At 41.1% G+C, this 14,316-nt stretch overlaps 1 protein-coding gene across 3 annotated transcripts in view; it reads right to left on the bottom strand.

Annotated features, from left to right (window-relative positions):
* GRTP1 (growth hormone regulated TBC protein 1) overlaps window positions 1-14,102 on the bottom strand; it is a 34,644-nt gene extending 20,542 nt beyond the window's left edge. For 2 of the 3 annotated variants that reach the window (XM_009085460.4, XM_050974783.1), the window contains exons 1-3: window positions 13,943-14,102; window positions 12,281-12,432; window positions 6,184-6,342 (exon numbers count right to left, since the gene is read on the bottom strand). In XM_009085460.4, coding sequence (XP_009083708.1) covers window positions 6,184-6,342; window positions 12,281-12,432; window positions 13,943-13,980 — 349 coding nt within the window. In that variant the 5' untranslated portion in view covers window positions 13,981-14,102. Of the gene's footprint in view, window positions 1-6,183; window positions 6,343-12,280; window positions 12,433-13,121; window positions 13,280-13,942 lie in introns of those variants that run through there. The other variant, XM_050974791.1, reaches the window with a different exon arrangement.
* Window positions 14,103-14,316: the final 214 nt, after the last annotated feature.

Raw genomic sequence — 14,316 nt, 5'->3', positions numbered from 1 at the left:
GCAGGAAAATATTTCACTTCACCTCTCATGTGTATGAAAAGAAAAGCACAAAGAAAAAGACAATTTTTGAGAGGACCTGAACAACTGACAGTTGCAGGAGAAATAAATTTCTTTCATTTCTTCTTGGTAGGGAGATTATGCAGCATAGTATTTAAATACTCAGAATTTATTCTTTAATAAAGTATAAGCAGAATGTTATAGAAAAGATGAATGCTGAATTTTAGCCATGGCTCTTCTCCTCAGGTATGCAGAGAAAGGGAGAGGGGAGAGTAAGAAAAGTCCATCAGATACAAAGCAGGGACTACTCAAACTGAACTAATCTGTAATTTCACAGACTGCAATTGAGAGAATAAGCTGCAACTCGTTTTCTGATTGCAGAGCATGTTTTTTCCCCACAAGGACTGAGGGAAGCCTCCCCTAGTTTTAGGAAGGATTTAAAACTTTCCTTTATATATAGTACCAATATTTTAGTTTAGGGAGAGGGGATGGAGAGAAAAAACAAGATACAAGCGGCAAAAAGCTTTACCCTTAATAGCAGATATGGAGCATGGTCTTACAGGACTCCTTGTGCAAGATTATTCCTTTGAGCACAAGAGCAGAGGATCCCATTCCCTCTCCATCCTGCCCTTTCTGCTCCATTTGCATGCTCTCCCTCCTCCTCCAGTTCTGAGGCTACTCTGACTCAAGATGAGGGAACTCAACCCTCCATGGGCACACACAAGCCAGTGTTTTACCATGCTACAAGATGAGGGTCAGAGATGACTTGAGGCATGTGGAAGGAGCAGGCAAGCGCTGTTCATTTGGCTTCACCACTTACATCCACTTTAATCCATCTTTTCCAGGGGAGACATACAAGCACCTCCTTCTTGTGCTCTGCACAGCCTACCCTCTGACCTACTGTCCATTAATCTATTTCACTATTAATAGACACGACTGTGCAAAGGAACACAGCCTCAAATTAGTCCAGTTTTTTGGGGGAAAAAAATAAATCAGGGTTCTTTTCAAACAACAAAATGAACATTAGAATCTTACACTGCTCAATAAATCCCAAAATTGTGACTATCTTTTCATTATGTGCAGATCTGCTGCTTAAAAGAAAACTAGGTATGGGAACACAGAACCAGGAAGGGGGTCACAATGAAAAGACTAGCTACTCTTTTGTAGTAAATTCAGATTAAATCCCAATAGCAATTTTTTTCCCCGTCTTTCAGCCCTCTGAGCTGGCAGTTTTATGCTGCTATAAAAGAAAACAACCACCAGCTTTCCTGCTGATTTATCTCTGTGCAGCAACCATGAGAAGACCACTAGCTTCTCTCTTCCCTCTCATGAGTCTGCAGTATTTCAACCTTATTCAGTAATACAAACAGGCAGAATACATTAGCCTCAGTTTATAAAACAGATGTCTATTTTGGTACCAAGAACCACAGCCATTGATGCTATTTCTGGAGCAAAGAGATTTGAAAGCACAGTCCAGAAAACCAATGCTTTTGGAACCAGTCTTGTGCTTTTCCTACTTAGGATACTTCAAAAGTCATGCATCTACAAGACAACCTTCTTTACCTGGCTATCTCTTCCTTCCTTTTTGTCCTAATCCCAGCCAGGACAGAGTTAATTTTTGCAGTAGTTGGGAGGGGGTATAGCTATAGGGCCTGGAGGTTGGTCTATACAAACACACCAATGCCAGGGGCCTGGGAAAGGGACTGTCTTCCAGGGAGAAGGGGTTCCATCCAGTTGAGAAAATTGCAGAGGGAGCCACCTGGTATTGTCTATTATCATTTGTTCTCTTTCTGTGTGAATTGTTTTATATACCTTTGGTTATTAATATTGTTGCTGTTACTGTTCATTTTCGTATCTCGTTGTTGTTTCCAGTAAATTGTTCTTATCCCAACCCATGATCTTTGCCTTTTGTCCCTCCAGCTGGAGGTGGGGAGAGGAACTGGCACGTGGTTTTAGTAGGAATGCTAAATTGAAGAATACATTTCCTAAACCATGGCACTTTTAGTTTCATATCCTGGTACTTCCCACTCCAAGACACAGGTGGTCAGTAAATTACACAAGTATTTTTATAACTAATATATCCTACTCCACTTATGGTCATTTCTTTGCCACTGCTACATCTGTTATGTGCATCTGTCCGAGGAGCTTACAGGCAGGTGATTTTTTCTTTTTTTACATAGTAGAGAGCAGAGCAAAAATTCACTTCAACTGTCAACTACAAGCACTCAAAACTCCAGTGCAAATCCAGAATAATGAGGTTTGGCCATTAATTGCAACTTGTAAAAACAGTAAACTTAAAGGGTATTTTAGATTTGTTATAACTGGGTGTTTAGCAGTCATCCTCAAGCTTTTTCCTGCAACACCTGGAACTATAAATTGTTTTGGAGGCTTGGGGGGTTTGTTTGTTTTAAGTTAAGGCCAAGTTTTTCATTAACTAAAGTCAAGAAAACTGACCCTCCAACCCCCACTACCAAGTAACAGCTCAAGAGCTTTTAGCAATGAAGAAAGCCAACAGGGTTAGGATTTCCTACAAAAGAATAATATTGCCACTGTATAAACCTGAGAAGCACATGCATAAATTCCAGTCACCTTCACCTCCAAAAGATTATACCAGAATTAGTGAAATTACAAAAAAAATAGCAACAAGGAAGACCACAGATATAAAATGCTACCATATGTAGCATAACCCCAGGTTGATAAAGGCTACTTCGTTTAGAAGGAGATGCTTAACAGCACTGCAAAATGAACATAAAATCTGCAAAATCCTGAGCAGATTTTTTTAATTTTTCCCATCCAGCATTATTAGGTACAAACATGCAGTGTGTCTTGGCAGCTCTTGAAACTTCAGATAACTGGAGGCTAGGAGAAACATTCTGAGGAAGTGTCACTACACACTTTACTCCTCCAGTGCTCCCTTCAGCTGTTCTAGTGGACCAAAGACCACATGAGGCAGCTGTTTGGATATGACCTGTCAGGGGTCCTCTTACAGAGAGCCACAAGAGCTGACAATGCTCTTCCTCTTGCATGGTAAAATGCTTTAAACTCACCTGAAAATTCCCAACTTCCACTCACAATTTCAGAGATGCTTCAGAGAAGCTTCTTAGTGCTTTGACAGAAAAATATTCCCTGTCTCCAGTAAAATGACAATGACCACTGTTTGAATTACTTTTCTGACCCTGTCATAAACTCAGTGATGATCCTGCAACTATCATCCAATCCATAGTCAGATCCTTATGCCAGCTGTCACACAGCACAGCTCAGGCTCTGGGACTGACTGATAAGTATAAAATCATAGCCTTCACAGCACCTACAATTCCTCCTTGTGAAATGCAAGAGTGGAAACACAGATCAGCTGCATGTACATGCCTGAGCACTTGCAGACACAGACACACTTCTGTCCAGTAGTGTGTTTTTCAGTGGAGAGAAAAGACAAGATACAAGGGCTAAAATTCAAAACGGCCCAGCCTAGAGGAAGCTTACCCCAAGGAAGCTACAACTTACAATCCAGTCTTTCTGCACACAGCACATAGCCTCTGCACTAGGACAGCCGCTTCTTATCTTACAACATCATTTGTCCTACTATACTTTCCTGTAATAGGGCATGAAAAACAATGTTGCTGGAATGCATGCCCTTCTAAATGTGAACATAAACTAAGACATGAAAATTTAGACACCTGCATTCTTTTAGCTCTTTTTTAATGGTTAGAGTAAGAAGCCTGTTCCCTCCTACATTTTTCTTAAAAAACCAAAAATGTTCAAAGAGCAAATTCCATATAAAATAAAGTAGCAATAAAGCTCATCAGATCAGAATCAGGAAGTTAAAGGGCAAAAATGGTGAAAGAACAGATTACAGATTTAATTAGCTGAAAGACTTCTGTTGCTATTACTAATCAGATTTTTCTTTAAAGATTAGACCATTTCTTTACACAGTCTACCTCCCCTTTTTAACCTGATTATACCACATCAAAGACTTTCCCATATGAAAACTAGTTTCAAACATACAGGAAAATTGTTTGCAGCTTCTGGGCATGTGAAAGAAAGAGGACATGTTGGCTCTTACACATTTTAAATTGAATTTGAAATAAAGTTTTTGGTTGGCCTGGTCCTCCTGCCCCTCCCCCGGGGAAAAAGAAAAAAGTGTGATTGCTGTTCTCTTGTTTATAAACCCCAGCACTGTGCTGGGCTGTAACTTCACAGTTATGGGAATAAATACTGCACCATTGCCTGAAAATTCTGGAAACTGCAAATATGAAAACAAACAGCAGTACAATTTCACAGCTTACCTTGCTTTATTATTAAGAACAACTACAGTAACGGGAGAACAACATTTGAAGGAAAAAAATCAAAGTCAGGCAACAACTCACACTGAAAGAGTCCTCAGCCAAAGCCCACTATAAAATGTGCACAGTCAACAGGAGCATAAGTTCATTAAACACACTAACCACAAAGCTTTCATTCATCTTAAGTACTTTGTTCCTTTCATCCCTCCTATGTCCACATTGGTTCTTCCTTTCTGAAGGAGGAGTATCTGAGGTCTTTATTATATTTTTTCCTCTCCAATAAAATCTTCCACGCCATTTTTCTTTATCTTTTCTTTCACTTGCTCCACATTATTTTCTCTCCCACGGTTTTCCAATCACTCCAGTAGCTCATCTGAACTTTACTTCCTCCATAGTTCACAAACAGATCTTTATCCTCTCCCAGTATTTTTCCTCCCACACAAATATATTCTTATTTCATTTTAACCTGTGGGGAAAGCCACCTACTGACCCTTCCTGTCTTTGTCTAGGACTGGAAAAAAGTTGCTTTCAACTCTCTCTTGCAGCACTTTTACCCCAATTGAATAGTTTGATGTTTCTCCAGACCCTTACCAAGGTGGCCTTTAGAAAGTCATCTTACTAGCTCCCTCTTTATTCATAGTAAGAGCTCTGCTGTTTCTAGTTTAAACAGGATATAAACCTGCAGATTTCTGGCTAGTGTCCATATTCATAGGAACATGAAGTTTATGCTCCAAAATACCTTACTAAGGCGTGTAGTCCCAAAAGCCCAAAGTACTGCTGTTGCGGGGAAAGGCAGAGAAGAAACTCTGCATAAACCAAAAGTTTTTGGATGCTTATCCAACTTGAATAAAAATCCGTAACACCCAAACTTTAGGTACCTGGGTTTCTGCAAGAGAAAAAGACAACCTGCCTTCCTAACCAAATGACCTCAGCATTGTGCCGGAGCAGAGCCCAGCCTCTTGACTTTTTAATCGGACAATTCAGCCAATATCAGCTTGGCCACAAAGGCTCTGCTGTAGCAGGTTTCAGGACAAGTATCAGCTACACCAAACTCCTATTTGCTTGTCCTCCCCTACTGCCTTTTTCCTCCCAATGGGCCAGCCTAAGGTCTGGGTGCCCTTATAACCTGCCATCAGTACAGGCCACTGATCCATGTTCACAGAAAGCACGCATGAAAACGGATTAGTAGAGGGAGGGGCATTTCACCCCTGCTCTGCTCCTACATTTCTCCCAGGGATTGACATTTAGTGTTTAATATTTCATGCATCAGGTGGATTCCCCCATCTCTCATTTTATCAAATTCCTTTTTAAACCAGTTCATATTTCTAACCTCTGCAGCACAGTAACAAGTGCCACAACTCTTCTAAACTGGCAGCACAGTAAATTTCATTCAGTGTCCTTGGTTCTTATGTTACAAGGAACAAATAACAATTGCTCCTTATTCACCATCTTTGCACCATTTATAATTCATATAAATCTATCAGCAGCTTTTTCTTGTCTATCTTCTTTCTCAACCTGAAATCTTAGCTTACTTCACCTGCCTCATATGGGCCTCTTCAACCATCCCTGCTCCAGTGTCCTATGGGACAGAATTAAGGAGAAACAGACTCAAAGGCAGGTGTCATGGCTCAAAGTTACAACTTGTCAATCACTCAGATGACACTGCAACGTTTTCTAGTTTATTCCTTCTCAAATAATTTCTAATCTTCCTTAAAAGCATTCCTTAATGCTTTTAACCACGTGATGAACCTGGAAAGATCTGTGCTGTTAAAGAGCTTATGGCTAATCTAATTCAGCACTTAAACCACTACAGAAACATTAAGTTTTCCATGACATAACTTGATCTCTAACACTTAAGGCCATAGGATGGACAAATACAGATAAACAGCATTATCAAGAGAATAACCTGTTTTGATTGCTTCAAGCAGCTTGGCATTCTTCTCTCCTTCAAGCAGTCTGTGGTAATACCCAGGGTTTTGTTCCATGTTGGTTTGGGCCCCACTCACAATCATCCAGACCAATGCACGATGTTCATTGGGGATGCCTTTCCTGATGTATCTCTTCACTGCAAGACAAGAAGTTTGGTTTTGTTTTTTCCATTTTAAAATTAATAAAAAATATCCAACTGTATTATTCTTTTTTAAATGAGCAGCCTGAAGTTAAGAAGTCATAGGAAAACTTAACTGAGTATTATTATATTTTCTCTCCTATACTACCATTTCAGGATAAACATTTACTTCTCAGCTGCATAGTATATTTTAGATTTACGTCTAAGTTCCTGTCACTCACACTCTCCCCTCAGATCTTCAGACTCAGACTTTCCTCTCTTCCCTTGTGCAAATTTTGAATCCTTTCCTCTTCTTCTGCTTTTCTGGATGGAGATACAAACAGCAAAGCTTCCCCCTTGATCTTTGTCCTTTTTCATTTAGACAAGCACTGACTTGACTTTTCCTACACCACCAGTGGCCTCTGACATGATGGCTCTGCCCATTTAGCTCTAACATCAACGGCCATGTTACCATAACCCTAGGGCTTCAGCTCAGCACCTGACCACTAAATACAGCAGAAACTGAAGATTATGAAATGTGCCTCCCATCTAAATGAGCCCTGGAAGAACTGGAGTGATGTGAGTGAGCAGCAGATGACTTTTTCTTAGAATAACTGTGGAAGTCTTTTCAAATCTAAAGTAGCTCTTATCTCCTGCATCATTTTCATCATAAGGGTGTGCTTCAGGGCTTTTATTTAAAGCAGATGATTCAGTGTAAATAACTATGATGCAAAATTACAGGAAGAAGCATCAGGCTAATGACAACGAAAGCAGCTTCCTCCTGAGAATGGTATGAAAAACATTAATAAGGAGTCAATGCTCCTTATGGGTACATAGTCCTAAATCAGCTTTACCTTTTCTGACCCAAAGAGACAGCTGAACATTAGAGATTCTCCTTTTTTCGCAGAGAAGAAAATAACAAATGAAACAGACATTTTGTACTAAATGAATCATGTTGTATCAATAAAAGCATCAACTTCTCCTCTCTAAATTTTACGGGACTCAAATCCGAGTAGGGATTTTTATTCCACCCACACATTACCACACACAATATCACTACCTAGCCAGGTTTTATTGAATCACACAGTTCTGTAATAAATGCTGCCTCAATTAAAGGCCTTAAAAACAACAGAGTGAAGCAAGGTTGTACAACTCAGCCAAACACCTTCTAAATACATTCCATCTAATTACAGCTACCTATCCTTTAGGATCCAAAGCTGCTTCCCCCGTGTCACCCAACATAAAGATGCACATATAATGAGCATTTCACCCACCTAAAATCTGGTGTTTTCTCTCAAAGAAATATACTGGCAATAAATGCCTGGTCTGCAGGGTACAGTTTTTGTTTAGCTTTTCAATGAGGATTTATATTACGGGTTACAGACTCCACAGTTCTAGCTGTAAAGTTACCTTAACTACAACCTTCTTGTAGACTGGAAATAATTCCCTTGTTTCCATGGTGGTTTAATAATCCCCACTTCATCTCTTTTACAAGATTTTGAACTGTAATGCTGAAAAAATCCTATAAATCAACATAGCAAATACAGGAATGACTATCAAGAACCAGTTCAATTTAGGTTAACAGGGGACATTCAGATGAGCCTAGAAACAAACTTACTGGCTTAAATACTGCATTATAGCATTCTAGCACATAATCCCAATGGCATTTTTTTCTGGAACAACTGTAAATTCTGGAAGCAGAGCCAACATTGATATCCAACAACACACATTAAATTCAAGAGAAGCATGGACAAGCCCTTGACAGTGGCAGAAGGGGAAAGCAGCCTGCAGCACAGCACACACTCATTCCTCATGTCATCATTCTCATGGCAGTAGACAGCCAGGGGCTTGTACCACCCCAAGTGACTACTGACCCAGCTCCCTCACTCCCTGAGGAATTGCACACGCCCTGTACATTGTACTTTTTTCTCTCACACCATTATAATACTTGCTAGGATCTGCAAACTGGCATTCAGAAGCAGCAAAATAGTTTTGAAAAGGATCACAGCTGCAGTTTAATATATATCACTTATATATGTAGACAGACACAGATATATCATATTCTATAAATAGAGTTGTGTTTATACAAATATATATAAGCTCTCTTCCACATTATCCTTGGGAACTAAGAAGCCCACAAGAACAGTTCACACTGCAGAATATTCTCCCACTGTAACATCTGAGAACTTTCCCAGATGAAGCCAGATTGTGCATGGGTCTCCACCCATACATCCAATACCAGTTGTAAACCAAACGCTTGTTCTCAAAAGTAGCACTGTTGAATAACCCCAAGCCCTGCACACAGAATCACTCCCACAAGGACAATCATAGTAGGTGGTCTAAATTCTAGACCATACACAGCTATGAAATATCTTTAGGTCAAATTTTGGCCTCTGTCCATTAACAAAATATGAAACATCAATTTTTAGGAAACCCTCCCCCCCTCTTCATAATTCAATTGCCTCTGACACTTAATGCCAGTTTCACGAGTTTAGAGTCACACTTTATGAATGTAGTTTCCTTTTTACAAGAAAAAACAGCTACCTGATAGGGTAGCAGTCTAAAAGTGATAAGTACCCAAAGTAACTTTCAAGAGAAAAATATGCAGAAAATAACATTTCTCCAATATAGTACCCTACTTACAGTAACAAGATGTAAAAATAAGTAATTTCAACTTGCCTTTCCTTGTTTGATGGTAGAATATGAGAATTTTGGAGACTTCTGCTTCAAGGCAAATGTTGTGTTACCTTTTTCCCCTATTAACACTGTTTCACTCTACAGCATAGACTCAAGCTTATGTAGCAAAAAAAAAAAAACCAAAAACCTAAACATTTAAAACCAAAAATTATCTCACCTTAAAAATATTTTTTGAGAAGCATCTGCACATCTACTTTTTCAGGTACTAACAATTATTGTTGAATGTTGAGGAAATACAGTTAGGCCCTATAAGAAAAATTCTGTGGAAGAGCTGGAAACAGCATACAAGGAACTGAAAGCTTTATTTCATGAATACATAACAGAAAAAACCAAAGCACCTAAGTGTTGTAATAAAGTTCCAGTCAAACTGACTTTCCTTCCGCCAAGCCCTGGGCTGGAACAGAAGTGCTCGTGTTATAGCCACTGTTTAATACATTTACTTTTCCCTTTCACTGCATTTTATCAAAGATCAGAAAGTATCTTCTGCTGCTGGTCACTTTTGACTAGTACACCCAACAGCCAAATTCCTTTGTGTAGCATGATTTTGGTCAGAATTAGGATAGTTTGAGCAATTATGTCAGACAGTTTGTTTCCTACCTGTAAACAAAACAGAGCAGAAAGCAGAGCTCAGAAAGCTCTTTGGCCCCACAGAGTTGAATGAAACAAGGAAAAAAATTTGGAGGATCTCAGTAGCAGCAGAGGGAGAGACAGAAAGAAGGCAAGTGACAAACAATGATTATAAACTCTCATGTGCAAACAAGGAAACCAGGTGAAGATAAAGGTGGGGGGGAAAGCGAAATACCAGAAAAATAACAAAAAGGAAGAGACTGGATAATGAGTGAAAGGAACTGTCAGGCAAATTCCCATGACCCACCCCTCCCAGCAGGCTGCAACACAGAACAACAGAATGCACTGCTTAATTACCACAGTTAAAACATGGTCTAATTCTTTTTCTTTATAGTGGAACAGAATTATACATATACAAACCACCCTGGATATGAGGCAAACCCAGCAGCATGTGAACATGCCACATTTCCAAAATGGAAAATTAAGACAAGTCATCACTTCCTCCTGTTCACCCTGGCAGAAATTATGAGCTTCTCCGTGTGTAGACAAATGGGTGTGGACCTACTGAGATACCACACATACACTGCCTAATACCTCCTCACAGCAGGACACTTGGTTTGGTTCACAGCTACTGTGTTTGGGGACGGAAGTGGCAAATCAAATATTCTTCTTAGTTCTAGCTTATGGCAGAGCCAGCAGTTCTGAGCAAAGCTTTGCAGCAATGAAGTCAGGTCTTGGAGGAGGGAAATTCAATGAATAACCAGCAGAGCTTCTGCTATTTGCCTGCAAGGAAATCACTGCATAATCATCTTGCAGGATAAAGCACACACCTGCTTACACAATTCCATGTGCGTGTCACAGAATTCTATCAAAGTACTGAAATGAGAAGGAAAGTATTTAAAAATCAGTAATTGCACAGGTCAGCCTTTCACTCTCCTCCTCTGAGGTATCAGATGAGGCTAATGCAGAAAGCTTTTTGTATCAACTCTGAATCTACACTCAGACTACATTTCCTCAGTATTACTTTTTCCTGTCCCTCTCCCTGCAATTAGATGTATATGTGAGAATCCATAGCCTAGAAACCCAGATATCTTTAGCACAAGTCAGTAGCATCAAAGGTGATGCACCAGCCCACAGGACTTTTAACAGTCCAGAGCCATTGTCTGTGTCCCCCAAGTGGATATACAGAATCCCACTTTCCACAATGAGCAACCTGGAGACAATCAAAGCCACATTAAAGGCTGCTGCTGTTATGTGCCCAATGGGGAAACCTGACCATTGGTTCTGAGGCCTGGTGGACAAGTTAAGAGATTTGGTCGAAGTTTTGGCTCCAAAAGAAGACCAAAGGCATTCCCACTGTTAGTATCACAATAACATTCTGTTTCTAAAATGCTAGAACTGGGAACACAAAGAGAAATGAAATTAACTCACAGAAATTGCTAAAAGCTGCACTGTTACCACTCACACATTAAGAGAATGCATGAAAACTGAGACGATTCTTCCCCAACTAGAAGACTAAGTTCTGCAAAATTTCAAAATCCTCACTAATTTAAAATGGCACGACATTCTCACAACATTCAAATTTGACACCCCAAACAAAAACATATTTACATTTCTAAGAAAAAATAATATAGTAGAAGTAGATACTTTCTGGTTAGCTGCATATGATCTAGCAGTCATAGCTCAAACCTACATTTTCTGGAATTTCTCACCCATAAAACAGACATCTGTACACAAAATACACTGTTATATTTAAAATGTCTCGCTAGTTATCATCCCATTTCTGGTGCCAAGGAAAAAAAAAACAACTCCAAAACCATCAGAATCACCAGCCAAAGGCTGCACCTGGAGTACAGCTCTAAATTTTACTCAGTTTTCCCTTAACATTCTTCAGAGAACTCTGAACTCCAAAAGACACCCAAAGAGAAAGCAACCTGAATAAGCACCATTTACAGCAAACAGGAAAATTTAGATGCTTATATGAAAAATATAACCCAGAGAGAGAGTGGGAAGAAACTCCATCCTTTAGTTTCACAGGATTCCCTAACACCTCCTGACTCTCTGCATTTATTTCTACCTGTATCTCTTGCAAGATAAAACATTAGGACAGGTTTTCATGCTCTTTGAAGCAGACATTAACGCTGCCATCAGCATTTTATCCAGCGTTGCATTAGCCCCTGCATTAATCTTGCTTTCTTCACTTCTTAAGGCATTTATCATCAGTTCTTAGTAGACAGCTTTTCAGCTTCATGGTACATGGCATTTTACAAAAGGAGGATAAGGAGAGCTAGAAAATCTCAGCAGCCTAAAGAACTGTTAAAGAGGCAGCAACTGAGAGCCCCAACTTCCTGATCCCTGGGGTTCAAGACAGCATCTTCTACATAATCTCATGTCTTTTTAAAGAGAGCACAGAGTACAATACAGCCAACAGCTGCAGAATGGCATCTTGGAGTGCCAGTGGCCACAATAGCTGGGTTACAGATGTAACAATATATTCCTGTGCTGAAGAGGGATTACTCTTTTGGAAGGTTTAAATGAAATCCCTCTAACAACAGTGTACTTGCTTATGAATTATTACTGTTTATACTACTGGTTTTAATTTGAAGACAGAAATAGTATTCAACACTTAAAAATACAAACTCATTGTACCTAACATAAGGTACTTTAACTTACAGAGAGACATGAAGCTCACCTTTTAAACTCTTCTGTATACTGTTATTCCCCTTTAGGAGCTTGGACCATTTTATTGCTCTTCTAGTGAGTACCACTAGGTATCTGGAAAAGAATGCTTCATAGGATGCATAATCAAAGTCTTCTGGCCTTTCAAACCCATATGGATCAACCCTACAAAATAAAAAGAATTCCTATAATAATGTTTCTACATACCTACAGCTGAAAAAAAAAAGGCAAAAAGGCAAGTATGCTTTAAATAACTTCCAGCTGCTATTTCTAAAAGCAGCTCAAGACTCCCTCCTCCCAGCAAAAGCCTACTTTACACAAACTGTTACACTCCATTTAGCATATCAAAGCTGTTTAAATAAATTAACTTAAACATGCACTTTTCAGTCAGTTTCACAGATTTCACTGTTTTTTAAGTAAGGAGTTTTTGGAGCAAAGGACCCATTGTGTGCAAAACTGACACAAAATTATGGTCACACAAAAGTCTGGGAGGTATTTTTCTCCACAACATAGGCGAACAGTTGAAAAGTATGAAGTATAGCACAACAGCTCCAATATGGCCTGAATTCTCTTTTCAGACAGTTCTTTGCAGAAAAATTACAATAGAAAGTACACATGAAACAACTTACAAAGGCTATTTTTTAAAGGGGTAGTTTCTGAAATTATCCTCATGAAAATATACAAGGTGGAGAAAGAAATCCTTGCGTTGAGCTACCTTCTTTGTATGGGTACCAAAATGCTTATTTTATTATCTTCTACAATTGTTCAAAGTTACAGCACATTATCTCAGGCAGCACAATAATGACAGAGTATCAGAACTGCATAGCTAATTCCATTCTAATATATCAACTCACCTTGCTAAATTATATTTATGGCAACTTCCCAGGGTGCTCCATACCTGCAAATTATCACCTGAGTACAGGACACTAATGAGCTTCGCAGAAGTTAAACAGGCAGAGGGATCTGTCCAGTCAGACAAGGTTTCAAGACAGACTTCAGGATTTAACTTCCCAAAACACTGCCTGTTTCATTCATGGCGAAGGAATTTGGCCATGGAGCAGCACTGGCACAGCCTTGGGAAAACTGGCTCACGGGAGCCAGGTAGTAAAGCATGAATCAGATGAGGAACAATTAAATATTCAGAACCCCAATCGTTATTACATTATTGGCTGCTTAGAAGAGCACCTTAGTATTAATGTACTCCTCAAATCTGACACGAAACTCACAGGAGTAAAAAGCACCGAGACCCCCGACACAGGTTTCTCTGAAGACACGGAACATGAAACCAAACACACACACACACAGACACGCACAGACAGACACACAAAAAACCCCCTCACACGTCCATCAACACACATCTCTTATTTACGACTGCGATTGCACAGGCAGCAAGTACAGATTAATTTCATGCTCCGCTCCATTCCTAAGGTAGAAAGGGAAAACAAAGAGGGAGGACGCAGGGTTTTAGGGAAGCCACCTCTCCCGGCTGCCCTCGGGCAGGGAAGGTGGCGGCGGTCGCTGGGTGCCCTCAGCCACCAGCCGCGCCTGGGCCGGTCCGTGGGGGCTTCCGCGGCCGCAGCCCCCGGCAGGGCCGGCTCCGAGCGCTCGGGGAGGCGCAGATCGCCCTCCGTGCGCGGCCGGCGCGGTCCGAGCTCAGCCCTGCCGGCAGCCCTACCTGTACGCCCAGTCCCGCCCGTCCTCTCGCCTCGCCATCGGCCGCTCCGCTGGCGCCCGGGCGGGCGGGCGCTCCCCAGGCCGAGCAGCGCCGCGGCCGCGGCCCCGCGCAGAGCTCCGGCTCCCCAGTTCAACTCTCCGCCGCCCTGCGAGGGGCGGGGGCGGCCGCCGGGCCCGCCCCGTGCCCGTGCCCGGGCCGGCAGCGGGCAGGGGAGGGCAGGGCAGGGCAGGGGAAGGCAAGGCAGAGGAGGAGAGGGCAGGGCAGGGCAGCTCCGCGCCTGCGGGGCCGGGCTGAGCCCCTTCCTTGCCCGGCCAGCCCGGCCGGGAAACGTGGGTCTGATGTTGGTCCCGGCTTATATTTGTGCGTTTTACATT

Source organism: Serinus canaria, chromosome 1 (genome assembly GCF_022539315.1).
Source record: "Serinus canaria isolate serCan28SL12 chromosome 1, serCan2020, whole genome shotgun sequence".
NCBI classification, from domain to species: domain Eukaryota; kingdom Metazoa; phylum Chordata; class Aves; order Passeriformes; family Fringillidae; genus Serinus; species Serinus canaria.
Note: the sequence above shows the minus strand (reverse complement) of the source record. Positions and strands in the feature narration are given on the sequence as shown.